Source organism: Aedes albopictus, chromosome 2 (genome assembly GCF_035046485.1).
Source record: "Aedes albopictus strain Foshan chromosome 2, AalbF5, whole genome shotgun sequence".
In the NCBI taxonomy this organism is placed as follows: Eukaryota; Metazoa; Arthropoda; class Insecta; order Diptera; family Culicidae; genus Aedes; species Aedes albopictus.
In genome coordinates this window covers 107641074-107665966 of record NC_085137.1, presented here as the reverse complement: position 1 = coordinate 107665966, position 24893 = coordinate 107641074, and the positions used below count along the sequence as shown (strand labels likewise).

Below are 24893 nucleotides of genomic sequence, written 5' to 3'. Positions count from 1 at the left end.
AGCTTCCGAAATGAGCTGTAGGTGGTTGAATTTGGATATGCCAAAATGACATTTTCAGGACTGACAATGACTGCTCGCTCACGTTGATTCCTACGAAAGTTTAATACTGCGAAACTAAATGCCAAAAGTTGACAATGTGTCAATTATCAGACATTAAATGTGTCTGTCATTAGTCTATTTTTAATGACTACCTAACTTTTAAGATATGGACGTACTACTTTCAATCCTGAGCACCCTTGGTGGTGCAGAGGGCTATGCATGCGATCCATCATACCACGGCATTTTCGATTATCTGATGAACGGTAAGCAGGAAAATCGTCGCAGACTATATCTGAACCGGGTGTCCCACCGGAAGTGGCCAAATATGGAAGTGAACATAACCCATGCATGCAACACATCAAATCGCTGCTTTTTATATAACCTGATGGATGGTAAGCAGGAAAATAGTATTAGACCATATCTGAGCCAGTAGTTTTCCGGAACCAGTTCCGGGTGTCCCGCCAGAGGTGGCCAAATATAAGAGTTAACCAAACCCATGCATGTGACAAATCAAATCGCCGCTTTTCTATATGATAGGCGATAAACAGGAAACTAGTCTCTGACCATTTCTGTACAAGTAATGTTCCGTAACCGGTTTCGGGTATCCCGCCGGAAGTGGCCAAACATAAAAGTGAACCAAACCCATGCATGCGACGCATCAAATCGCCACTTTTTCTATAACCTGATGAACGGTAAGCAGGAAAATAGTCACAGAATAGTTATAGATCATACATGCGATACATCAAACTACGGCTTTTTAGTAACCTGATGAACAGTTAGCATGAGCAAAGCTCAGACCACATTTAAAACTACCGGTAGCGCGGTGCTCCATTTACCGTTATTATAAAATAAAATATACCATCAAAACCAGAAACGCCATTCTCTTTATTTATCTATCCTACACCTCTGGACAAATTTTTAAAATCATCGTTGGGCGAAATTTTGAGTTAAGCCCTTTTAAAGGGCCTAACCTCTAAAAAATCGAGTTTTCTATAGAATGACACCACATTTCATAACAGAACCATGAATTAAAGGCATCAATAACAGAAATTATCATGAACAACATTGAAATTTGGTAGTATGCATCCATCCATATGAATATCGGTGAAGTGCATTTTGTATCAAAATTTGTCATTACGTCAATATACGGTAGAAGCTCTTAGGGCCTATAGAAAGCAAACATTGCATTGGTGTAACAAATTCAATTAAAAGTATATTGTATTGTGATTCCACATGTCAATAGATATTCACATTACTGTCAGTCATAGCGATAGTATTCACATGCATATCAGCACCAACATTTCAAAAGGACGTAACTGATCTTTCAAACAATATCTTCTCCCATAGCTGTAGATCGTATCTCATCTTTCCCAGGACACCAACAATCACTATCGGAAAGAGTTGCATTTCCTCCGTCCAGTAGTGTTTGTACATTGCAACGGAGATATAAAGGTTTGGTTTCGGCAAGCAGTTTCGCCATTTTGAAATGTTAGCACCGATTTATGAAGAGCATACACTCTATATACAGAAAATCTGCTTTAAAAACAATAGTCAAATATGGACAACCACAAATTAAACTAAAAGAAATACGTCTGTGTGCCAAATGGTTTAATTTAAAAGTATAGAAAACCAAAACATTGAAAGGCCAAAAGACAAAAAGTCGAATCAGGCTTCAAATAATCACACATAAAATACTGCATGAAAATTCTTTTTTTTTTTTAATATGCCTAGATAAGACCTTTTATCCCTATTAGTTTTATTACATTACAAGAAAAATTATCGCGCAAAGTTATGCAAAAATGTATATAGATATGCGCAGTTACATTTAATCGTTTCAGTGTCTTCTGCGCGGTCAATCAATAGCTATTTTCCGCATTTATTGTAGAAGACACGGACACGATATGATGTACTGGCTACGATCTATTAGCGATTTTGAACATTTTTGTGCGAAAATCTACGGCGAAACGCACAATATTGTCTTCGATTTTTTTTTTTTTGCATTTCTACATATTGTCCTCTCTGCCTCAGCATTTCAAGAACGCGTAACTGCTTTCCAAAACAACACCTTTTTTCAAAGCGGTGGTGTGGCAATTACAGACAAAAAGAATGCTCCTCTTTCGATGGCTTACATTAGAGTGCTGACACGCAATCTACATCCATAGAAGAAGGAGCCGTATCATCAACCAGTTACGCCCTTCTGAAATGCTGAAGCTGAAAAGATAAATCGTTCAAATCTTATACATACAAGCATTAGTAAACAATGACTTCTCATGTCGCTCCTGAGCCCCCATCAACTTATTCACACAAACTAAGACAGTTTTCAGATAGAGCAAACATCGATCTTTCGGATAACGGTGTTCATTTGCGTGGGTAGGCTGCTCTTAGGCCCTCGAAGCGATTTCGAAAAAAGGCACAAAACCTCTTGGGCCCGTTTCAAATGTTGCTCCAGGAATGAAATAAAAAATGAAAGACAATAGGTCGAAGAAAAGTTAAATTAGTAGGGACAAATGGTCTTACCTACATATTTCAAAAGAAGAAAGAATTTTCACCCAGAATATTATGTTTGATTGTTTGTTGCCTGTTCCGACTTTTTGTCATTTGCAGAGGCGACGCGTGGTCTAATGGGGGACCTGTTCAACATTGGGAATAAATTCGAAATTGGTATTCGACACACTTCTGGAAGAGAACTGGTATTTATGCAGTATTGAGAATTACAAAATTTGTACATATTTAATATGTACATATTTAATATTCCAAAACTGAAAGTGGTGCACTTTCTGAATAATCACCAAATCTCAGATTTGTTGATGCCAAAATAAATTGGTGTCCGTTCGATCACCTACGTCAATCATTTGAGCTTTTCATGGTACATACAGTCGGAAGAAAACTTTCGTCAAACAACAAAATATAGGAATTAATCCGTCACATGGCCATTATATTGCTGTGCTTGAATGTCCGTTTGACATGATTGACGAAACATACAATCATCAAACTAAGTTAAAAATAAGAAAGATTCTGAGAAGAGTCTTGACCGATCTAATCCTTATGATCATCTGGGTTTATTTGGTTAAATTTCAAAGTCATTCAAAATTAGTTTTTCAGTTTGAAAATAAGAAACTGTGGTGCCGTTAGTAAACTTACGCGTACAAATCCATCCAATTTGAAACCAAACTATTCCGGCACCGATTTATTCCATTCTTTTTGCTAACATCCAAAAATACAAATATAAGAAACAAACAAACAGTGCTTCAATCTTTTGTTCTGAGTTGGATAAAAACGGTAGCATAATTCGTCGGTGGCATAATGCTTAATGAGGGAACCAATACCCTATTACAGTTGAAAATAAACTGATCCAGCTATAGTTTTCTTGCCAAATATGATGTGCGCAGTCGCGATACAGAATATAATTAAATGTATGTTGTCCAATCAATACAAACTAGATCGGCTAGGACATGTTTAATAAGAACTGCATTTATGTAGGTTACACAATGATCGCCAAATGAAAGCACAATCAGCTTCGTAGTAGGCACTTCCCAGCCAGCACGCTTGGTTGGTTGGCACGCAAGCCACGCGCATTGAAAGCTTGCAATGATTACGGTGAGAAGCCTCTCTTTTTTCTTCGTTTTTCTCTCTCGTTCAAGCCGGTGGGTTGAACACGATGAGAGACACCGACGCCCAGCTGCATGCAAGTTTACCGCGCTTTTTTACGCAACACGGTAAGAGTGGCTCACACAGCGATATGCTGGTTTCGCAAAAATGGTTCTGTTGGAATTTAGTTGTCATCGTAGAGCGTTTTTTGATTTTTGGACAAAAACAATACTACATTGATATAATTATTTAACGATTTCTGTTGAAATCCGTTTTCTGCGGAAGCTCGGCGCAAGCATTGTCATGTGTGATTTAGAACTCAATCGTATGCAAATCATTTTTAGCGTTAAACAAAAACACGCATGAGAGCCTCGCAGCACTTGACAGCAAACGTTGTTCAAAGTCTCTCGTAGAACGGGTTGATCCCATACACTTAGAGCCGATGCACACGAGCGTTACTTGACGCTGCGTGAATTCACGCTGCGTCGCCGCAGCGTTCCTGTGGGGCATGCGTTGACATTGCGTGACGCACACGGTGCGGCGCGGTTGCGGTGCGGCAGCGTTGCGTTCTCGTGTGCATTCTCCCATTTGATTGTGTGTAACTCAGGACGCACTTGCGTGCACGCTGCGTGGACGCGCCGCCCGTGTGCATCGGCTCTTACACCTCCAGTCGTATATGAACATCCGACATATTGCAGTGTGTTGGGGCGTTTTTATATGAGAGCTAGTTCAACAGAAGAAGTTGAACACTACGGTGTGGTGTGCTTGTTTTGCTTCTCGGCCGCTTCACGGTGGGTGGTTGGGTGACTGTTTTCTAGTAGTGGGATGGATGGTACGGTTATCACTCGATTTTGTGTTCCAACAGGGATGCATAATGTATTAAAATCTTGTAAAAATGTATATTTTGTTTTGAGTTTCTGTGTTAATATAAAATTTAATCCACATAATTTAGGTTTAATTAAAATTGCAGGCTGGTAGAGTAAAATGATTCTAGATTATTTTCTTTCAAATCGATTACCTGTGCAATGAACAGGTTGAACACGCCGACGAGACGCCTCTGGTCATTTGGCTTTTCGATATTTTGAATTTCTTTTCTTATAACTTAAGATATGTGGCACACAGACATATTTCCTTATGTCTAACTTGTGGTTGCTCATATTAAATATTTTTGACAAATTTTGACTATTGTTTTAAGGCAGATTTGCTGAATAGAGAGTGTATGCTTGATGCTAACATTTCGAAATGGCGAAACTGCTTACCTAAACCAAACTTTTATCTCTCCGATGCAATGTACAATTACTTACTGGACGGAGGAAATGCAATTCTTTCCGATAGTGGTTGTTGGTGTCCTGGGAAAGATGAGATTCGATCCGCTATGGGAGAAGATCAAGATATTGTGTTGAAGATCAGTTACGTCCTTTGAAATGTTGGTGCTGAGCATGTAAATACTATCGTCTTGACGGAGAATAATATGAACATCTATTGACATAAAGAATCACAACACAATATACTTTTAATTGAATTTGTTACACCAATGTGATGTTTGCTTTCTATTGGCGCTAAAAACTTCTACCGTATATTGGCGTGATGACAAATTTTGATACAAAATGCACTCCACCGATATTCATATGGATGCATACTACCAAATTTCAATGTTGTTCATGATAGTTTCTATTATTGATGCCTTTAATTCATGATTCTGTTATGAAATGTGGTGTTATTCTATGGAAAACTCGCTTTTTTAGAGGTTAGGCCCTTTAAAAGGGCCCAACTTTACCCAACGAAGATTTTAAAAAATTGTCCAGAGGTGTAGGATAGATAAATAAAGTGGCGTTTCAGGTTTTGATGGTATATTTTATTTTATAATAACGGTAAATGGAGCTCCGTGGTAGTGTTCCAAAATCTTGTTCGGATGTCCCGTCGAAAGTGGCCAAATATAAAGTAAACAAAACTCATGCATAGGACACAACAAACCGTGTAGTAGTTTCAGGAAGATTTAGGGATGCCTCCAGAAGTTTCATACAGGATGGATCTAGAAGTTCCCTCAGGAATTCCATAGATCCCTTCTGAAGTTCCTTCAGGAATTCCTACAGGAATTCCTAGAGCAGTTCCTTCAGCGATTGATGCAGGAGTTTTTATCAGGGATTCCTCCAGAAGCTCCATTGAAGATTGCTCCAGGAGTGTTTTTGGAGATTTTTCAAGGAGGACTCAGAAATGCCTCTAGTAAATACTTCAGGGGTTTCTTCACAATTTACTCAGAAATTCCTACATGAGGTCCTTTAATAATTTCTTAAGCACTATTATCAGGTATACATCCAGAATTCCCTTGAAAGATCTCTCATAGAGTTCCTAGAAGAATTCAGGAAATCTTTTAGGATGTTTTTCTAGGATTCCTTTAAGAATTCTTTCGGGGATTCCTCCTGTATTTTTTTTTTTCAATAATTCCTCCAGGGAAACCCTCGCAAATTTCTTTTGGAATTCCTTAGGAGATTTCTTCTGGAATGACATTAAGGTTTCCTACTGTAGATCCCTTTTCGATTTTGTTGGGGATTCGTTCTGTTATTACTTTGAGGATACCTGCTGTAATTCCTTTGAGGATTCTTGGTGGAATTTTTTCGGAGATTTCTTTTGAAATTGTTTCGGGATTTTCTTTCGGAGATTGCTCATGTGAATTCTTCGAGGATTTCTTCTAGAATATCTTTGGGGATTTCTCTTTTAAATCCTTTGCGGATCACTTTTTCAATTTCTTTGGGGATTCCTGCAGGAAAACTTTTGAAGATTCCTGCAGGACAACCTTTGAGGATTCCTGCTGTAGTTTCTTAGAGGATTCCAGCTGGAAAACCATTGAGGATTCCTGCTGTAATTCCTTTGGGAATTCCTTCGAGAGTTCTTACTGGAAATTCTTCGGGGATTTCTTCTTGGAATCCTGTTTTGTTTGTAATTTTTGGAATTCCAATTTTCTGCTGGAATTCCTTTGTGAATCCTTGCGGTTTTATTTCTTTGGGGATTCCTGCAGGAATTCTTTGGGGAATTCCTGCTAGAATGCCTTTGTAGATTCTTCCTTGAAATTCTTCGGGGGCTTCTAGAATTCGTTTGCGGATTCCTCCTTGAAGTCCCTAATAGAATCTTTTTTGAATTCCTTTGGGGATTCCTGCTGGAATTCCTTTGAGAATTCATGTTGTAATTTTTTTTGGATATTTTTGCTAGCAATCAATCTTCCGGCGATTTCAGCTAGACCTTTTTCAGGGATTCTTCCTGGAAATTCATCGAAAATCCTTGCTGAAAATCTTTCGGGGTTTCCCCTTTGATTTCCTTTGGGCATTTCTGCTGGAATTCCTTTGCATATTCCTGTCCGAATTCCTTTGAAGATTCCTGCTGGAATTCTTTCGGAGACTCCTTCAGGGATTTTCCTCGGAAATTTTTCAGGGATTTGTCCAGGAAAACCTCCAGGAATGTCTTTTAGAATTCTTTCGTAGATTTCTCCTGGAATTCCATGGCGATTCATCCTGGAAACGCTTTAGGGATGCCTACTATAATTCTTTAAGGGATTCCTGCTGGATTTTTTTTTTTTTTGGATTCCTGTTAGAATTCTTTATGGGATTTCTTTGGGGATTCCTTTGTGGATTTCTCCTGATAACAAATTCGGAGATTCTTGCTGGAAAACCTTTGAGGATACTTGCTGTTATTCCTTTGGGAATTCCTTCGGGAGTTCTTACTGGAAATTCTTCGGGTATTTCTTTTAGAATCCCTTTAGGGGCTGTCCATAAACCACGTGGTCATGAAGGGGGGGGGGGGTTCGGCCAATGATCATTTTGTATGGACTAATAAAAATTTTTGTATGGACGAATGACCACGCGAGGGGGGGGGGGGGGGTTGAAAAGTCCCAAAAAAATGACCACGTGGTTTATGGGCAGCTCCTTAGGGATTTCTCACTAAAATCCCTTGAGGATTCCTTTTTGTTTGTAATTTTTGGAATTCCAATTTTCTGCTGGGATTCCCTTGTGAATATCAAGGGTTTTATTTCTTTGGGGATTCCTGCTGGAATTCTTTCGGAGATTCTTCCTTGAAATTCTTCGGGGGCTTCTAGAATTCATTTGCAGATTCCTCCTTAAAATCCCTTAGAGATTCCTTTTTGAATTCCTTTGAGGATTCATGCTGTAGTTCTGTTGGATATGTTTGCTAGTAATCTTCCAGAGAATCCTGCTAGAACTCTTTCGGGGTTTTCTTCTGGGATTCTTCCTGGAAATTCATCAAAGATTCTTCCTGATTTTTCCCCCCTTTGAATTCCTTTGGGCATTTCTGTGGGAATTCTCATAATAGAACCCTCCCCCCAATCGAACTGGAAAAAGGAACAACCAATAGCCACACATCAATATCCTCCATCATTCTATCATGATAGGGTATTCCGACTAGAAGATTCTAACAAAAATAAAACTTTATTATAGCAAACATTGATATTTATCTGAGTGTCGCGGACTGACTCAACATGCTCTCTCATCGGGAGCCAAACATCGGGAGCCAAACATTGAAGATGGAGGTTATGTTAAACCTAGTTGAACTTGTGTGATTGATTGAAGAGTATTGTTATCTAGGTGCTGCGGATATAATCAAAACTGTTGTCACGATATCTCCATTTGCCGCTGTCAAGCCGTTTGAAAGGGAAGAGAAGGATAAACATTGTTTTGAGCCTATTTTAGCTAATTTTGTAACAACTATTCATCAAAATTTCCATCGCGAATGGAAAATAATAAACTTTGAACACGATAACAAAATCGGAATAATGGTGGATTGATCATGTCTAGATTGAGTTTAAATAAGGGCGAAAGCAACATGAGAGAGTTCTCTTCATCGACTCTCTCTTCTTCAGATTAAAGTGACAAGATGTAAGTATGGTTGAATTTTTTGGTCATAAATCGCTAGGTTGCGATGCAATCTAGCGTCTAAGTGTAAAAAAGTTCGATTGAATTTGCATCTTGTCACTTTAATTTGCAGAAGAGAGAGTCGATGAAGAGAACTCTCTCATGTTACTTTCGCCCTTATTTAAACTCAATCTAGATGTTTACCATTTCCGAACAGCGTCGCGACGGCGTGTTTGACAACCGCGCTGAGAGAGGTGGTTGCAAGAAAATTGAACGCTCGTGCGTGTTTACAAGCTGTGTGTCGGGAGTGTGTAGGTGTGTGTTAGGCCAGTAGTACACAGGGTCAAATATTTGACAAGAAAAAAACTCAAGAAACAACATCAGTTTGACACTAATGAAAATTCGATCGAGTCAAACAAGATGTTTGAGCATTGGTTTCTTTTTGGACAAATATTTGACCCTGTGTACTAGCAGCTTTAGTTAGCTTGAAAAATAAAACCGTTTCTATTCGCACCACCTAGATATTTATAACTCATTGTGATATAATCAAGGTTTTATATCTTTGAGGTTTAAAAATATTTTATCTCAATTATATCATATTATGTTATAAATGTTGTTTAAGAACTCATTGTGAAATAATTTAGTTTCAATTGCTTGACATTCAGAAAATAATTTTGTACAATTGTATCAAAATATGATAGGAACTAGTTTTCTTGAAGCTAAAATATTAAATCATATTTTGTTATAATATTGATCAGATCATAACAAAATAGGTTATGTATTATTTTGATTAGACCGGTGTACTATTTGTTACAATTTTAGTTATTATAACATCATCCTGCACCTAGTTTATAACATAAAAAGTAATTTGAATTTTTTTATAACATCGTAACACAATGTGCCATAAACTTGATAGATTTTTCTAGTTGGGTAATAATTGAAAGCAGTGCGAAAATCCACAAGTTCGATATCTGCCCATATTCGCATAGTCGATGTAACCACCAACGTCTGCTCTGATGGGAAAACACGATTTTATAGATGTTTTTCCGGATTTACATATGCACCGATTATTTGAATGAAATAATCTGTCAGTTTCGTGGATTACAGCTACAAAAAGTGAGCCGCAATGATTTCAAGATGTTTCATGTAATTTTTCCATATTAAAAACGTGTACGTCAGTTTATGCGACCATTCAGTCGTTTTGATGAATAATTACACGGATAAGTTGACGTAACAACCAGATTGCTAAAACGGTCATAGCAATCTGGTTGTTACGTCAACTTATCCGCTACTACGGTACCCGTTTTCTGAACACGTGTTAGATTTTTTTTCCGGAATGTCCGTCTTCTTCTTCTTCTATATGGCTCTACGTCCCCACTGAGACTTGGCCTGCCTCGCTTCAACTTAGTGTTCTTTGAGCACTTCCACAGTTATTAATTGAAGGGCTTCCTTTGCCTGCCAGTGCATGAATTTGTATATTGTGAGGCAAGTACAATGATACACTATGCCCAGGGAGTCGAAAAAAAATTCCCGACCGGAACGGGAATCGAACCCGGGTCTCAGGCTGAACGTCCGTATTCGTGCGTTAAATACATTCTTTGTTGATAAGCAGCAGTCCCGATTCGAAAGAAGATGTATTAACCGTGGTTTCAGAAAAAAAGCTAACACGTCACATTCTGAAAATGTGAACAATCTGATAGTGCGGTCGAGCGTGCCATAAAGCGTAGGCATCGTAGTAAGATTCACAGTTGGTCGGCTTTAAATCAGACCGGACCAACTGTTTTTCAATGATTATGGGAAAATTTCCTGCAAGAAATTGGGATATCAAAGCATGTGTATTATTTCTTGAAATACTATGATTCCTTGGCTTATCTTTACCTGTCAAAAAAACGCCTAGTCCAATTTGACTTTACGCCGACCAGCTTTCTTATTTCGTTTAATGGGAACTAACATTAATCCCCAGGCTCTGCGATGGATCCTAACGGCTTCTTCCATTGAACCTTGCAATTAAGGCAGTCTATGTTGAAAGGGCTATTTTATGCCTTATCCATAATATGGTGTTGTACGTAACTATTTATTAAGAAATACCTTAGTAATATTTACAATTTTTTTTAGATTTACTTGATAAACTGAAACATTAAGTGTCACCCGCGAGTCTCTTTTTCAAATTCGACAAATTACGAAATGTTACGACTCTAATTTCACTTTAATAACCTTGTACTATTCCTCTACACTAAGTTTTTACAATTAAATTAGTAAACATCAAAAGCTCATACACCCAACGCCTAATCAGATAAGTATGGATTTAATTTATCTAAGTTTTGGAGGATGTTTACGACTGGGAAGAAATGTTGAACTGTTGTGGCTTTCTCAGTCTAACAGGATTAAAACGGCTATGCCTAACTAACCGTTTCACTTCTGTTAGACTGAAAAGCCACAGCCCAAGTAACACACTTGTCATCGAAGAGTCACGGCGGCGCAGGTTTTTGTTACGCAGAAGTTACTATGACTTACTTCTAACAAATAAATACTAACTTGCTAAAAGTAAGTCGCAGTGACTTCTGCGTAACAAAAACCTGCGCCGCCGTGACTCTTCGGGGATAAATGTGTTACTTGGGAGCAGTTCAGTAGAATTGTTTCAATGATGGTTTTGAAACAAAACGTAAAATTCATAGTAGTTTTGCTGTGGAATGATTTTACTCGTGGCTAACCATGAGTTTACTATTTCATTAATCAATCAGGTGCCACAAAAACTCACGTTTCGGGTTTTAATCACGTTTTATAGGGAGATTTAAGTTTTATTGTACACAGACGTCAGTATTGCGACCACATGGTGGTTACGTCAAAACGTTCTTTTCAATATACTCACATGTTTTAGAACAAACACATTTTTTTAATAATTAGAGCATATGCTATATATGGTGTAGGATATGTTAAGCTAAAAAAGTGGATTTTGACCTATGTGGCGTTTACGTCACCTATGCGAATATGGGCAGTAATAGTAGCATAATAGAATACATTAGAATCGCTCACATACTGCCCTAGTGGACAAAAGAGCTGTAAATTAGTTTAAGGCGAAACTGGAAGCATTTTCCCATTTTTTTCAGTTTTTGATTTTTTAGAAAATAACGAAGCAATATTTTCAAAAACGGTTTTCGTACATATGTAGAGTATGGATCAATGTATCTTTTAATTTTTTTTCGTGTTGAAATAGTTTTCCATTTTTTCAAAAACCATTTTTTGTGAAATTTCGTTCAAAAATGGTTTCTGCAAAAACGAAAAACATTTTCCACTACGAAAAAAATCAGAAGTACCTTGATTCATCCTCTACATGTGTACGAAAACCGATTTTGAAAATTTTGATTCGTTATCTATACAGGGTGTTAGGTTCCTGAGTGCAAACTTTTTAAAGGGTGATAGAGGACCATAAATGGTGAAAAAAATTGTTCTACGCATATGGTCAAATCTCAACCGTTACGTAGTTATTGACCTCCCCATGTTTTCGACTCTTATTGCCTTAACTGGCTATAACTTTAAAATGGTCAAACTTATGGCAATTTTTTACCCTTATTCGAAAGATTATTGAATTTTCTATCAAATGGCATCTTTCAACCGATTGGTTTAGTTAAATAACTAAGTTTTCTAGAACAAATAGCTTAAAAGTTGTGTGTTTTAATTTGTTTTTGTCAATTATTTTTGAAAAATGCGTAATAAATTAATTTTTTTTCTTTAGCAAAGTTGTGGCCCCTGTTTCACTCTACAATTCGTTCTTTGACATCAAACTTCTATCTCTTATCGTTTTCTTGCAATTTCGATTTAAACATCGCATTTCAGATCATAAATTTGCAATCGTCATGGTAAGCACCTTTTTGCGCACTGTGCCGCACATTTAAATCAAAATTGCAAGAAAACGATAAGAGTTAGAAGTATGGCGTCAAGGAACGAATTGTAGAGTGGAACAGGGGCCACAACTTTGCCAAAGAAAGAATTTTAATTTATTACGCATTTTGCAAAGATAATTGACTTAAACAAATTAAAAAACACAACTTTTAAGCTATTTGCTCTAGAAAACTTAGTTATTTAACTAAACCAATCGGTTGAAAGATGCCATTTGATAGAAAATTCAATAATCTTTCGAATAAGGCTAAAAAAACTACGATAAGTTTGACCATTTTAAAGTTATAGCCAGTTAAGGCAATGAGAGTCAAAAACATGGAGAGTTCAATAACTACGTAACGGTTGAGATTTGACCATATGCGTAGAACAATTTTTTCACAATTTATGGTCCTCTATCACCCTTTAAAAAGTTTGCACTCATGAACCTAACACCCTGTGTTCGGATTGGTGAATATCTAAGTAGCAGCGGAGTTTCTCGACAGCAGCTCAAAGCTGAAATATATTCATCTTTAGTTATATGCATTAGAAAAGACATAAAATTGCATTCCCTTACATGGTCTTCTACCGTTCCGTATAAACTTCTCGTTTGCCTTCAATGGCGAGCCCCGTGTAGGTCCTGATTTCTATAATTATATTTATTGAGTTCAAGATTTCACTGTTGAGTTCATCAAATACCTTGCCGTGATTTCGCTAGTTCAGAAAGTTTGGTCAACGGTTAGCCGTTCGACCGGATCTAAGAAGCAAATAGTGGATGGCAATAGCTATAGCCTTTCATAACCTACGGAACTAAGTTCATTATAATAAACGATATCAAAAAACCCCTAGCATCATTACCCATGCGTACCACGGTTATTTCACGCACTTTGCCATGGAACTATTAAAAAACAATCGTTATCTTAATCACTATCAATAGTAAACCGATAATTCTGCTAACAAAATAATTTGCCATACGACATCGAGCACGTTGATTCCACATTCGATCTGCCGCGATGACAATCCTGTGACAGACGATTGACATCCCGTCACTCACGTCGATTCTCACCCAGGTTCTGAGCTCCATATATGGCAAACGACTTAGGGTGATCAGTGTTGCCATAACATTCCCCTTCCCGTGAATCCGGTGGAATCTCCGGATGGCTTGCTCTGGATTCACCATCATTCAAAATCTCCATTACTGCCAGTTTCACTACTGGCCGTTTGAACGTCCCTGATGCTGTCTTCACAATGACCTGGCGTACCCTTCCGTCCTTGTTGGTAATCAATTCTTCCACCTTGCCACGAACCCAAGTTCTTCTCTTGCCTTCCGTCACGTAGACTAAGTCGCCGACCTTCACCGGCGTTGTGTCGCAAAACCATTTAGACCTTTTGTTGACTGTTGGAAAATATTCCTTTAACCATCGGTCCCAAACGGCATCAGACAAATACTGCGATCGCTTATAGCTGTTACGAAGAGCCTCGGCCAAATCCACTGGGGTCCTTAACGGGTTGTGAGCACCTGATGAGCTTCCGAAAATAAAATGATTCGGTGTTAGTGCTTCAGTACCCCCTGACTCCTGGGGCATATATGTAAGAGGCCGTGAATTTATGAAGCTTTCCGCTTCCGCCAAAACGGTTAACAAAATTTCATCGTTAAGCTTTCTTCCATCGTCCAAGGCTCGCATAGCTTCTTTTACGCTTCTCACCATGCGCTCCCAGGCGCCACCCATGTGGGGTGCCCCAGGAGGATTAAAGGTCCACTTGGTGCTAGCGTCCGTAAACGTATCCGCACAGTCGACGTGAATTCTCCTTATCTGGTCTGCTAATATCCGACTAGCACCAACAAAGTTGGTTCCGTTGTCGGAAAATATTTCCACAGGCGAACCCCTTCTGCGAACGAATCTCCTAATCGCCATTATACAGGATGGTGTGGATAAATCGTGGACAACTTCGAGGTGGACTGCGCGGACAACGAGACAAGTGAACACTGCCACATATCTTTTCTCCCTACGCCTTCCTACTGCAACTTCCAGCGGACCTAGGTAGTCCAAACCTACATAGCTGAAAGGTCGGATATACGGTGTCAGACGCTGTTCCGGTAGGGGAGCCATTCTCGGCGGTTGCGGCTTGCATTTGTTGATTTTACACCACTGACAACCTTTAACCGCTTTGTCGATTGTAGTACGTAGATGTGAAATCTCGAACCGCTGGCGCACCTGGTTAACTACGGTTTCTCTATTTGCATGTCCGTAGCGACGATGGTAGTGGTTCAGAAGTAGTACAGTAAGAGGATGGTTTTTCGGCATTATAACTGGGAAACGGGCGTCGAATGCGGCGTACATGGCATGAGCGGTACGCCCTTCTACTCTCAGAACCCCGAATTCATCCACGAACGGCGATAATTTGAAAAGTGCGCTTGACTTTTCCAAGTTTAGCCATTTGTCACTAGGTTTATCTCGGTTATTCAGCAGTATCTCCGTCTCATCCGGGTAGCTATCCGTTTGTGCGATCCGAAACAATAGGTTTTCTGCATCCACATATTCCTTTTGCCGTAATGGTACTTTGAGCGCAGGTGTTGTCCGAATCACAGATTTCAGTACGTTTTCAGTGACGTTCACAGCTTCTAACGGAAGCCCCCGTAGGCGTCGTTGGCAGTTGGAGATGAACCGCTTGACGAGTGCTACGGTTCGAAGTATTGTCTCCCATCTGGAAAAGCGGCTAACATCGATTATACAGCTTGATGCGGTGGTGTGGTGCAGAACAAAACATGGTCTCAACTCTTCATCTGCTCTTGATGGACCGATGTCCTTAGTCAGCCAACTATCTTCCGGATCGTAGAGGAAGTTCGGTCCGTTGAACCACCTGCTATCCGAGGCAGGCTCCGAATCTTTGCACCACTTCGTTAAGCAGTCCGCGACGTTGTTTCGTGATGCGACCCAGTGCCATTGGTCGGGTTGAGTAAGGGAAAGAATCTCCCCCACACGATGTGCGACGTATGGCTTGAACTTCCGATGATCAGCATGAATCCAGCTGAGCACGGTGCTGGAATCCGTCCACATATAGCGGTCTGTAATCTTCAACGTGTGGTTGGAACAAATGCTGTCCAAAAGCCTCGATCCAAGAACCGCTGCCTGTAGTTCCATTCGAGGGATTGATAGGGCTTTGAGCGGGGCTACTTTGCTCTTGCCCATGACTAGAATGCACCGCACTTTTCCCTCTGAAACGGATCGCAAATATGCTGCACACCCGTATGCTTGCTCACTAGCGTCTGTGAACACGTGCAGCTGCAGCTGCGAAAGGTCCTCGGGTCGTACTTGCTCAAAATAGCATCGAGGCACTTTGATGCTGTTCAATTTCGGAAGAATTTTGGTCCATTCCGTCCATTTGGCGAACTCACTTTCTCCTACATCCGTATCCCAATCAATACCAGCGCGCCATAGATCTTGCATTATAACCTTCCCATGGATAAGGTATGGTGACAAGAGTCCGAGCGGATCAAAGAAGCTCATAATGCACCGTAACGCTGTTCTTTTAGTCGGACGTCGATTCCCTAAGACGTAATCCATCAAATGTTCGTGCAGATCAACTGAAAACAGGAAGACATCCTCGGTAGGCTCCCAGGTCATGCCTAGCACTCTCTCAGCTGTCTGCTTATCCGCCGTGATTGGGAGCGATTTCATCTCCACCGTTTCTCCGAGCATTTCGAGGACCTTGGGACTGTTGCTCACCCAATTCCTCATCTCAAAACCGGCTCGTGCATGAACTTCCCTCACTTGTAAGGCTCGCATCCCAGCCTCCTCCGGCGTATTGAGGCTGTCATAATAGTCATCCATGTATGTTTTCTCTTTTATGGCATCACAAGCGGCCGGGAACTCTTCTTTGCAGCTATCGGCGTTCAATCTCATGACGTACAATGCAGAGCATGGGGAGCATGTTGCTCCGAAGGTCGCGACGTCCATCATATACACGTCAGGTGGTTTACTGGTGTCGAATCTGAAGAGGAACAGCTGGAAACGCTTGTCGGATTGCCTCATCTTCAGCTGATGAAACATTTCCCTCACGTCCCCTCCGAATCCAATGCTGCGTTCTCGAAACTTGCAGATAACGGAGGGTAATGTAACGAGTTGGTCCGGCCCTTTCAACAGTTGTGAATTGAGTGAAACGCCGTTCACGCGAGCCGCAGCATCCCAAACTAGACGTTTCTTGTCGGGCTTCCTCGGGTGGGTCACCACATTCAGCGGCAAAAACCATACCTGTTGTTCATTCATTGCAGCGAGCTCTTCTTCAGTGGCCTTATGTGCGTATCCCTTACGGAGGTACTCGTTGATTTGGTTGTGCACATTCGATCGCAATTCGGGGTCTTTCATTAACTTTGCCTCCAAACTTCGCAATCTGGAGAAGGCCATCGGCCGGCTGTCCGGCAGTGTTATATCGTCCGTCTTCCATAGGAGCCCAGTTTCATATTGCCCGTTGACTTTAACCGTAGTGCGCTCCAAGATCTCTCGGGCGCGCTTCTCCTCTGTAGGTTCCGGCAACGGAAAAGGCGAAATTCCAGCATCTTCAAGCACGTACTGCTTACGAACCATTTCATTCAGATCTATATCCTCATTACAACCACATCTATGTACGCTGACGACGCCGGGTGTAACAGATCCGATCGCGACCGGTCCGTAGATTGTCCATCCAAGTAGGCACCTAACCGCTATCGGTCCATCAGATCCGCCTGTCCGAGATTCTAGAGGAGAAAACAGTTCGATGTTGTCCAGTCCAATGAGAACTCGAGGGACGGCCATCTCGTACGACGTCACGGGAACATCTCGTAGATACGGATAACGTTCGTGCAACTCCTCGATCGATAGACTCTGACGTGGTAGATTGAGGCAGTCCACAGTGTGGGCTGAGTTCAAACGGTAGCAATTTGTCGGCCCTTTGCCCGTGACGATAATATCAGCGCGTCGCGATGCATACTCGATTCGCCCGATGTCCGAAGTCCATTTTAGTTCGAGCGGTTCCGGTACACCTTCGATACCTAGCTCTCGGATCAAGTCAGCCTCCACTAGTGTCATATTGGATCCTTCATCCAAAAATGCATACGTGTCGTAGCTCCGAGAACCGTGATGAAGTGTCAGCGGTATGATTCTGAAGAGAACAGATTTGTTCAACCGCTCATGAACTTGTGTGACTCCCTGTACCGGCGTGACCGATCTGTGCAGCAACGGATGGTGGCGTCCTTGGCAACCGGAGACGTCACAGCGGATCTTCGTACGGCATCTCCACTTTCCATGGTCATGGAGACACACTCCACATAGTTTCCATCGTTCTACAGCCTTTATCCTGCTTTCCACGTCCATTTGCTTGAACTTCTCACAGTTCCGAACTCGATGGTCTGTTCCGCCGCATATGGGACAGGGCTGCCTTTCGGTATTGCTCTCAACCGACGACGAAACATGGGTGAAGACTTGTCCTTTCTCCCGGCGCGGTAGTTTGTCCAATTTAGAAGCTCCTGGCTTCGGTTGAACTAGAGTGGTAACTTCACTAGCATCGGCTACCAATGTCTCCATGAATTCGCCAAACTCCTTAAGCGATGGGTGCCTATACATCCTTTTGAACCGAACCCATTCCAGTTTCACGGTCGCCGGTAATTTCTCCACCAGTTCTTCGAGAAGCGTTGGGTTGAACAGATGACCTTGTAGATTGGCCGCTTCTAGGTGGTCGCACAGTTGATTAACGGCCATCCCGAAGGCCATCAAAGTGTCAAGCCGTTCCGGTTTAGGTGTCTCCAAACGTCGCACTTTCTGTAGAAGGTTTTTCACGAGTAGCTCTGGCCTTCCATACAAACGGCGTAGTGTTTCAATAATCGAGGGGACACTGTGAGGAAACATCAGCTTTGTCAGAACCGCTTCTCGAGCCGGTCCGCGAAGGCACTCTCGTAATCGAATCAGGTTTTCGATATTTGAAAATCCACAAGCAGTGTTTCCCGTTTCGTAACTGCTATAGAATAGTGGCCAATCTTCGGGGTCTCCCGAAAAACTCGGTAATTTCTTTGGCCAAATCTGTCGCGCCGAGAGCTGCTCGGCTGTGGGCCCTACCTCCCTCGGTACACTTCTAGCAACTGAACCAGCGAAACTCGGGATTCCTTGGCGAAAACACTGACCATCGTCTTCCAATTCTTCTCCACGTTCGGCTCTTCCTACGAGGTTCCGTTGTTCAGGAACGAAATCGTGGATCACTGACAGTTTCGGACTTGATTCAGAACGTAGATCGTAGTCTTGTATTGGGACCTTCAGGCTTTCGACCGGCTTTGGTTCCTTTTCGTCCTCCGGGACCTTTAAACCTGCACCAAGCTGCATCTGATTCGCTTTTAGCCAATCGTGAACTTTTGCCGGGCCGGCTGCGACACTGAGACGGGCACTACCGTCTTCTTCGGCAAGGCGCGTTTCTAGTTCAAATTTCGCTTGAATGTATTTTTCTTGAGCCGCAATTTCTCTGCTGCGAATTGCTCGCTCCTTCTCCATCAAGGCTCTTTCCTCTTCCAACTGCCTTCGCTCTTCATCCATCTTACGTTTCTCCAGCAAGGCTTCTTCCTCCAAGCGCTGTAAGGTCAACTGCGCTTGTAATCTGGCGTTCGACGAAGTGGTTCTCACTGACTTCGCTATGCCGACTTCCTTTGCTGGGTCCTTCGGGTTAAAATCGGCACCGTTTGGCGGAGGGGCGTTCCTAGCACCGTTCTTACCTGCTTTAGCACCTACATTGCTGCGAACACTTTTACCATCCTCACCCCTTTTACCAGCAGGGGCGGTTTTAGCGTTCTTCTTGCTCGCTCCGGTGTTGAGTGGTGTCGTCCCGAGAGGTGCAAGGCAGGTTTTACATTTCCAGGATCGGTCTGCAACTCCGGGTGATACTCCGGCACAAGAGTAGTGAAACCAGACGCAGCAATCATCACATGCTACCATGCCCGCATCGGCAGAATCGGGTTTCCTACAGGCTCCGCAATTATGGGTAGCGGCATCCTCGCTCATCTTTGAGAAATGTTCGGATTGGTGAATATCTAAGTAGCAGCGGAGTTTCTCGACAGCAGCTCAAAGCTGAAATATATTCATCTTTAGTTATATGCATTAGAAAAGACATAAAATTGCATTCCCTTACATGGTCTTCTACCGTTCCGTATAAACTTCTCGTTTGCCTTCAATGGCGAGCCCCGTGTAGGTCCTGATTTCTATAATTATATTTATTGAGTTCAAGATTTCACTGTTGAGTTCATCAAATACCTTGCCGTGATTTCGCTAGTTCAGAAAGTTTGGTCAACGGTTAGCCGTTCGACCGGATCTAAGAAGCAAATAGTGGATGGCAATAGCTATAGCCTTTCATAACCTACGGAACTAAGTTCATTATAATAAACGATATCAAAAAACCCCTAGCATCATTACCCATGCGTACCACGGTTATTTCACGCACTTTGCCATGGAACTATTAAAAAACAATCGTTATCTTAATCACTATCAATAGTAAACCGATAATTCTGCTAACAAAATAATTTGCCATACGACATCGAGCACGTTGATTCCACATTCGATCTGCCGCGATGACAATCCTGTGACAGACGATTGACATCCCGTCACTCACGTCGATTCTCACCCAGGTTCTGAGCTCCATATATGGCAAACGACTTAGGGTGATCAGTGTTGCCATAACACCCTGTATATATAAAAATGCAGTGGCATACGTGGGACCGCGCATAACTTGTGAACGGAAGGTCCGATTTTGGTTATCTTAGTTTTGTTCTGTTAGTTTTCACCCAAGGAAGGTTTATGAGGCAAACAACATGAAAAAACAGAGAGTTTTTGAAAATTGATCTTCCATGCATTTTGACCGGGTACTTGACTAGAAACTAGAAACGTAAAAAAACGCAGTAGGCAAGACAAAGTTTGCCGGGTACAGTCAGGAAATGCTTCTAGTATCGCCTTAAGTGGTTAAGTTTAAAAAAAAATCTGGTCCTTACTGTATTAGTCAATTTGGATTCCACAAAGTAATGTCTCTTAATCGGAAATTATTTTTGAGGACTAACAGCATTTTTTTTTATTTCAACTTAATTTTGAACTGAATAGCATTCCTTACAGCGTCACAATTGTACATTGTGTGACCTCCAGCTCGGTGAATTATTTAAAAAGTGAGTTGTATAGATTGCTATTAATCTTTCTTCGAATAGCAGCTGACTAAGCCCAAATATACTGTTTTATTCGAACTTTTGGTTGGTATTGTTTTTACGACCAGAGGTTATTTCAGCTACTAAGGTGGCCACTATTGGTTAAAATATCCTAGGTAATATTTGCACTCTCGCGCCATAAATGGGACGGTTAGAATATAGTGTCGTTTGTGATAATTGTAGGCAAGTTTGCCGAGCATCACATTTGAATATGAAGCAACTGAAATGAGTTATAAATAAAAGAGACAAACAATCGATTCAAAACATTCTTGCTCTTAAAATACCCCTTTTTCCACCGGTAAATTCCATCGTTTCCGGTTAACGCCAACCCTACCACTCGGAATCACCAAACTAGATAAAATGACGACTCCGAACTGGATGACGATGACGACCACGCTGCTATCAGTTCTGCTTTTTTGCTCCCCACGCCATTTCGTTGCTTTTTCCGTTGGCTCACTCCAATCAGCAGAGGCAGCAAGTAGAGGCAGCCAACAGCAGCACATAAAAGCTCTGATTCCAAACGATGATGCGATGGCACAAAGACTCCGGTGCCGAGAGGTTTCCCGAGGTCGTTTCCCCCTTTCGGTCCCTCCCTCACCTCGCCGCCTGCTAGCACCCCTCAGGGGATACCTGCCGGGGCCCGAGTCGTGTCTTCCGCTGCCTGTCACCGGATATAGGAGAGATTGTATGTCGCGCACCACGATGGCGTCTTCCTTCCTACCTAGTCTTTGTCGCCGCCGTATTCGTAGCCCAGGCCATCGTTAGTCAGAGGAGTTGGGACCCAGATTCACAGTCACACAGATTGTGTATATGTGATATGGTGAAAGATTTCTCCAGCGATTTTTCCGACGACAGCGAACACAGCCGGGCCCCGGTTCCGCTACACGTGAAGAATATAAATATATATTATCTCACGTTTATGTTATATATTAAGCTGAGAGTACGCTTCTGCCAGGGTTCAAGAGTCGACCGAAGACGGCGCGGTGCGGCGTCGACGATAGGAGGTAAAACTATCTCAATGAAGGTTTCGGATTTTTGCTGTTTTTTTTTCTTTGGTGCTTCGATTCGTTCCATCTCGTTCGTGCTTTTGGATTGCAGCTTGAAGGCTCCTTCGCTGTGGGTGGGAGGGTGGAAAATGGTGGGTTCAGCCGGATGCGGCCAGTGGGCGGATAAAAGCTGACACAGCCTGGGATGGTGAAAGGCATGTGCGATAAAATATACAAGATTTTTTCACTGATTTTATATTTATGGCTGAACGTGTAGCATTTACGAGTTTAGCTTGTCTGATGTATGGGTATATAAACACACCGACCGACCGACCGGAGAGACCCCGGCGCGTTCGGATGGATGTCTTCCGCTCTGGGACGGGGTAGACATTTGCCGGGTAAATCTGGAAATGGCAAAGCGGGCCGGCGCATACACACACACACGCCCTGTCTGTCGTACCTCGGAGTGGGAGTTGGGTGAAAATGGAAAAATCAATACTCCGGGACGAACAGACGGACGACGACGACGGATGGATAACGTGGTGAACGTGCGCGTTGCAAGCGTGGATTGTTGGATTGCTGGCTGGTCGTTGGATCCTCTCGGTGCGCTGCCAAAACGTGAGACAAAATCAAATCCGGATCTCGGGGCGCAATCAGGACCGGTTTGATTTAGGTCGTCTCAGGTGATTTGAGATGAAAATGGATTTTTGGAAGGTTGGACGTTTCGATGACGAAAGAGTATCGTTACGTGTGATAGGTGTATAGTCGTTCTTTCATTAGCAGGATTTCATTGCTTACTTAAAGCGGATGTTTAATGGTTTGACGATGAGTGTTAATGCTTAATTTTGAACAGGAAAAGGAATGTAATCCTGAATGCATGCATCATAATATTATCACGGACAGACCTGTTGTTTGCCACGCCGACGATTTTCATTTTTTGCGCCGGTGATCAGTGCATGGACAAAATTAAGTTTACATAAAGTTGAGATAAAACATTCTCACGACCACTATCATAAGAGTTTGACTGCAATAGTTGATTTCTCATCATCGATTCTCTCATCTGTAAATGTAATACGATAATTAGCGAAAGAGAAAATTGATGATTCATATTCGGATACTTTTGCAGTTCTAGACGCTAGTCAAATTCATTCTCTAGCAGATTATCATGAGATTATCCAAAAACGGATCGTATTTTGGAAATAATGCTATTGAGAGGAAATCAATAAAAAAAACAATCACTAAAGTTATGACCTTAGTATATTAAAATTGAAAAAGACAAATTTTGCATAAGACTCTTGTTAAGAACTACACTGAAGAAAATAATAAATGGAATTTCAGGGTGTCCATTCAAATACAAATGTCTCCGAACTATTATTTTTTTTTCATTAGATTCAATTTACAGAAGTTTCTTCAGAGATTTTTCCAGAAGGATTCAGGGTTGCCTTCAAGAGATATAATACATCACAGATTCATTCAGAAGATCCATCAGGGATTCCTATAGGAGGTCCTTTAGAGATTAGTCTACGAGTTCCTCCAGGGATTCCTTCTAAAGTTCCTTTAGGAATTCCTACAGGAGTTTCTTTAGGAACTAGTCCAGGAGTTTCTTCTGGGATTCCTCTAGGAGATCCTTCAAAAATTCCTCTAGAATTCCAACAAGGGATTTCTCCCGACGTTCTGTAGGGATTGCTCAAGGAGATCCTCCAGGGATCATTCTGGGAGTTTGATAGAGGGCTCCTACAGGCATTCTTTCTAGCATCCCTCGTGAAATTTCTTAAATAATTCCTTTGAGATTTTTTAGAGATTCTTTTAGAAGTTCTATCGAAGATTTATCCAGAAGTTGTTTCGGTTATCTCTCCAGGAGTTCGTTCAGGGATCTCCCTAATAGCTCCTTCAGGTGTTCATTAGAAATTCCTGCAGAAGTTCCCGAATCTATTTCAACAGGAGTTCGCTCAGGTAGATTTCCAAAAGTCCCTTCAGAGATTCTTTGAGGAGGATTCCTAAATGCCTCATGGAGATCCATCAAGAATTCTGTAAGAAGTTTTTTCAGGAGTTCCTGCAAGAGATCTTTAGAAATTAGTCTAGGAGTTCCTGCAGGGATTCCTTCTGAAGTTTCTTTAGAAGTTCCTACAAGAGTTCTTACAGAAATTAGTCCAGGAGTTTCAGCGATTCTTGTAGATGTTCAGAGATTCCTCCTGAGTTTCTTCAGGGATTCCTACAGAAGTTCCTTTAGATATAGGAAATCCTATATAAGAGTTTTTTCTAAGATTTCTTAAGGATATCCCTTAAGGGGATTCCTCGAGAAGTTCCTTTAGGGATTCTTTCACAAGTTATTCCAGGGATCACTTCTGGGACTCTTCACATTGAAGATTGAGATAAAGATTTTTCCAAGAGGATGCCTCTATCAGAGATTTCTCCAGAAGCTCATTCAGGAAATTTCTTAGGATTATAATCAGGTATATATTTCCAGAATATTATTGAGGAATCTTTCATGGAGTTTCTTCAAGTATTCCTCCAGGATTTCCTTCTGGAATTTCTCCAGTAATTCTTTAGGGGATACCTCCTGCAAATTCCTCCCTACTTGGAAAGATTCCCTTCGGGGAATTTCACTTAAATTCCTTCAAGGATTCCGCCTGGAAATCCATCGGAGATTCCTCCTGGGATTCCTGCAGGAATTTCTCTATATTTTGAGGGATTCCTCCTGGACGTCTTTCAAGAGATTGAAGTTCTTTCTATCTGGACTTCTAATGGGGATTCCTCTTGGAATTCCTTCGGGGTTTCCTCATGAAAAACTTTTGAGGATTCCGCTTGGAATTTCTTTGGAAATTCCTCCCAGAATTGATTCGGTGTTTCCCCTTGGGATTTCTCTCGTTTTTTTTTTCGGAGATTCCTCATAGACTTTCTTAGGAGATTCCTCCTGGAATTGCTTCGGGATTTTCTCTTGGAGTTCCTTTGGCGATACCTTCGGAACACCTCACAGAATTCCTCCGGGTATTCCTTCTTGAAATTTCTCCGGGGATTCCTTCATGAAATTTTTCCCGGAATTCCTCCAAGAATTCCTTCGAGGTTTTCTCCTAGAATTTCTTCGAGAATTTGTCCTGGGATTCTATCCTCTTGGAATTCCTTCGGAAATACCTTTTGGGGTTGGTTCTACGGGGTTCTTCATTCAAGGATTTCTCCTAAAATTCCTGAGAGGATTTCTTCTGATATTCCTTTGGGATTCCCTCTTGGAATTCCTCTGGTGATTTCTGTAATTTCTGAAGCATTCCTTGGAAAATTTCTGAAAGCCTAGCTGGAAGGATTTCGGAAGAAATGGCTGTGGGATTTTTTACAGTAATTCCTAAAGCA

At 41.5% G+C, this 24893-nt stretch overlaps 2 protein-coding genes across 3 annotated transcripts in view; one reads left to right on the top strand and one right to left on the bottom strand.

Annotated features, from left to right (window-relative positions):
- The window catches only part of LOC115255089 (fez family zinc finger protein 1), a 249498-nt gene that overhangs the window by 199057 nt on the left and 25548 nt on the right, over positions 1 to 24893 (top strand). The window lies entirely within an intron of this gene.
- Positions 11300 to 23271, bottom strand: LOC134287694 (uncharacterized). Its single transcript, XM_062850204.1, has 2 exons — positions 19797 to 23271; positions 11300 to 19730 (listed from the first exon to the last, which is right to left on the bottom strand). The coding sequence occupies exon 2, from the start codon at positions 19376 to 19378 to the stop codon at positions 13406 to 13408; it is 5973 nt and encodes a 1990-aa protein (XP_062706188.1). The 5' UTR covers positions 19379 to 19730; positions 19797 to 23271; the 3' UTR covers positions 11300 to 13405.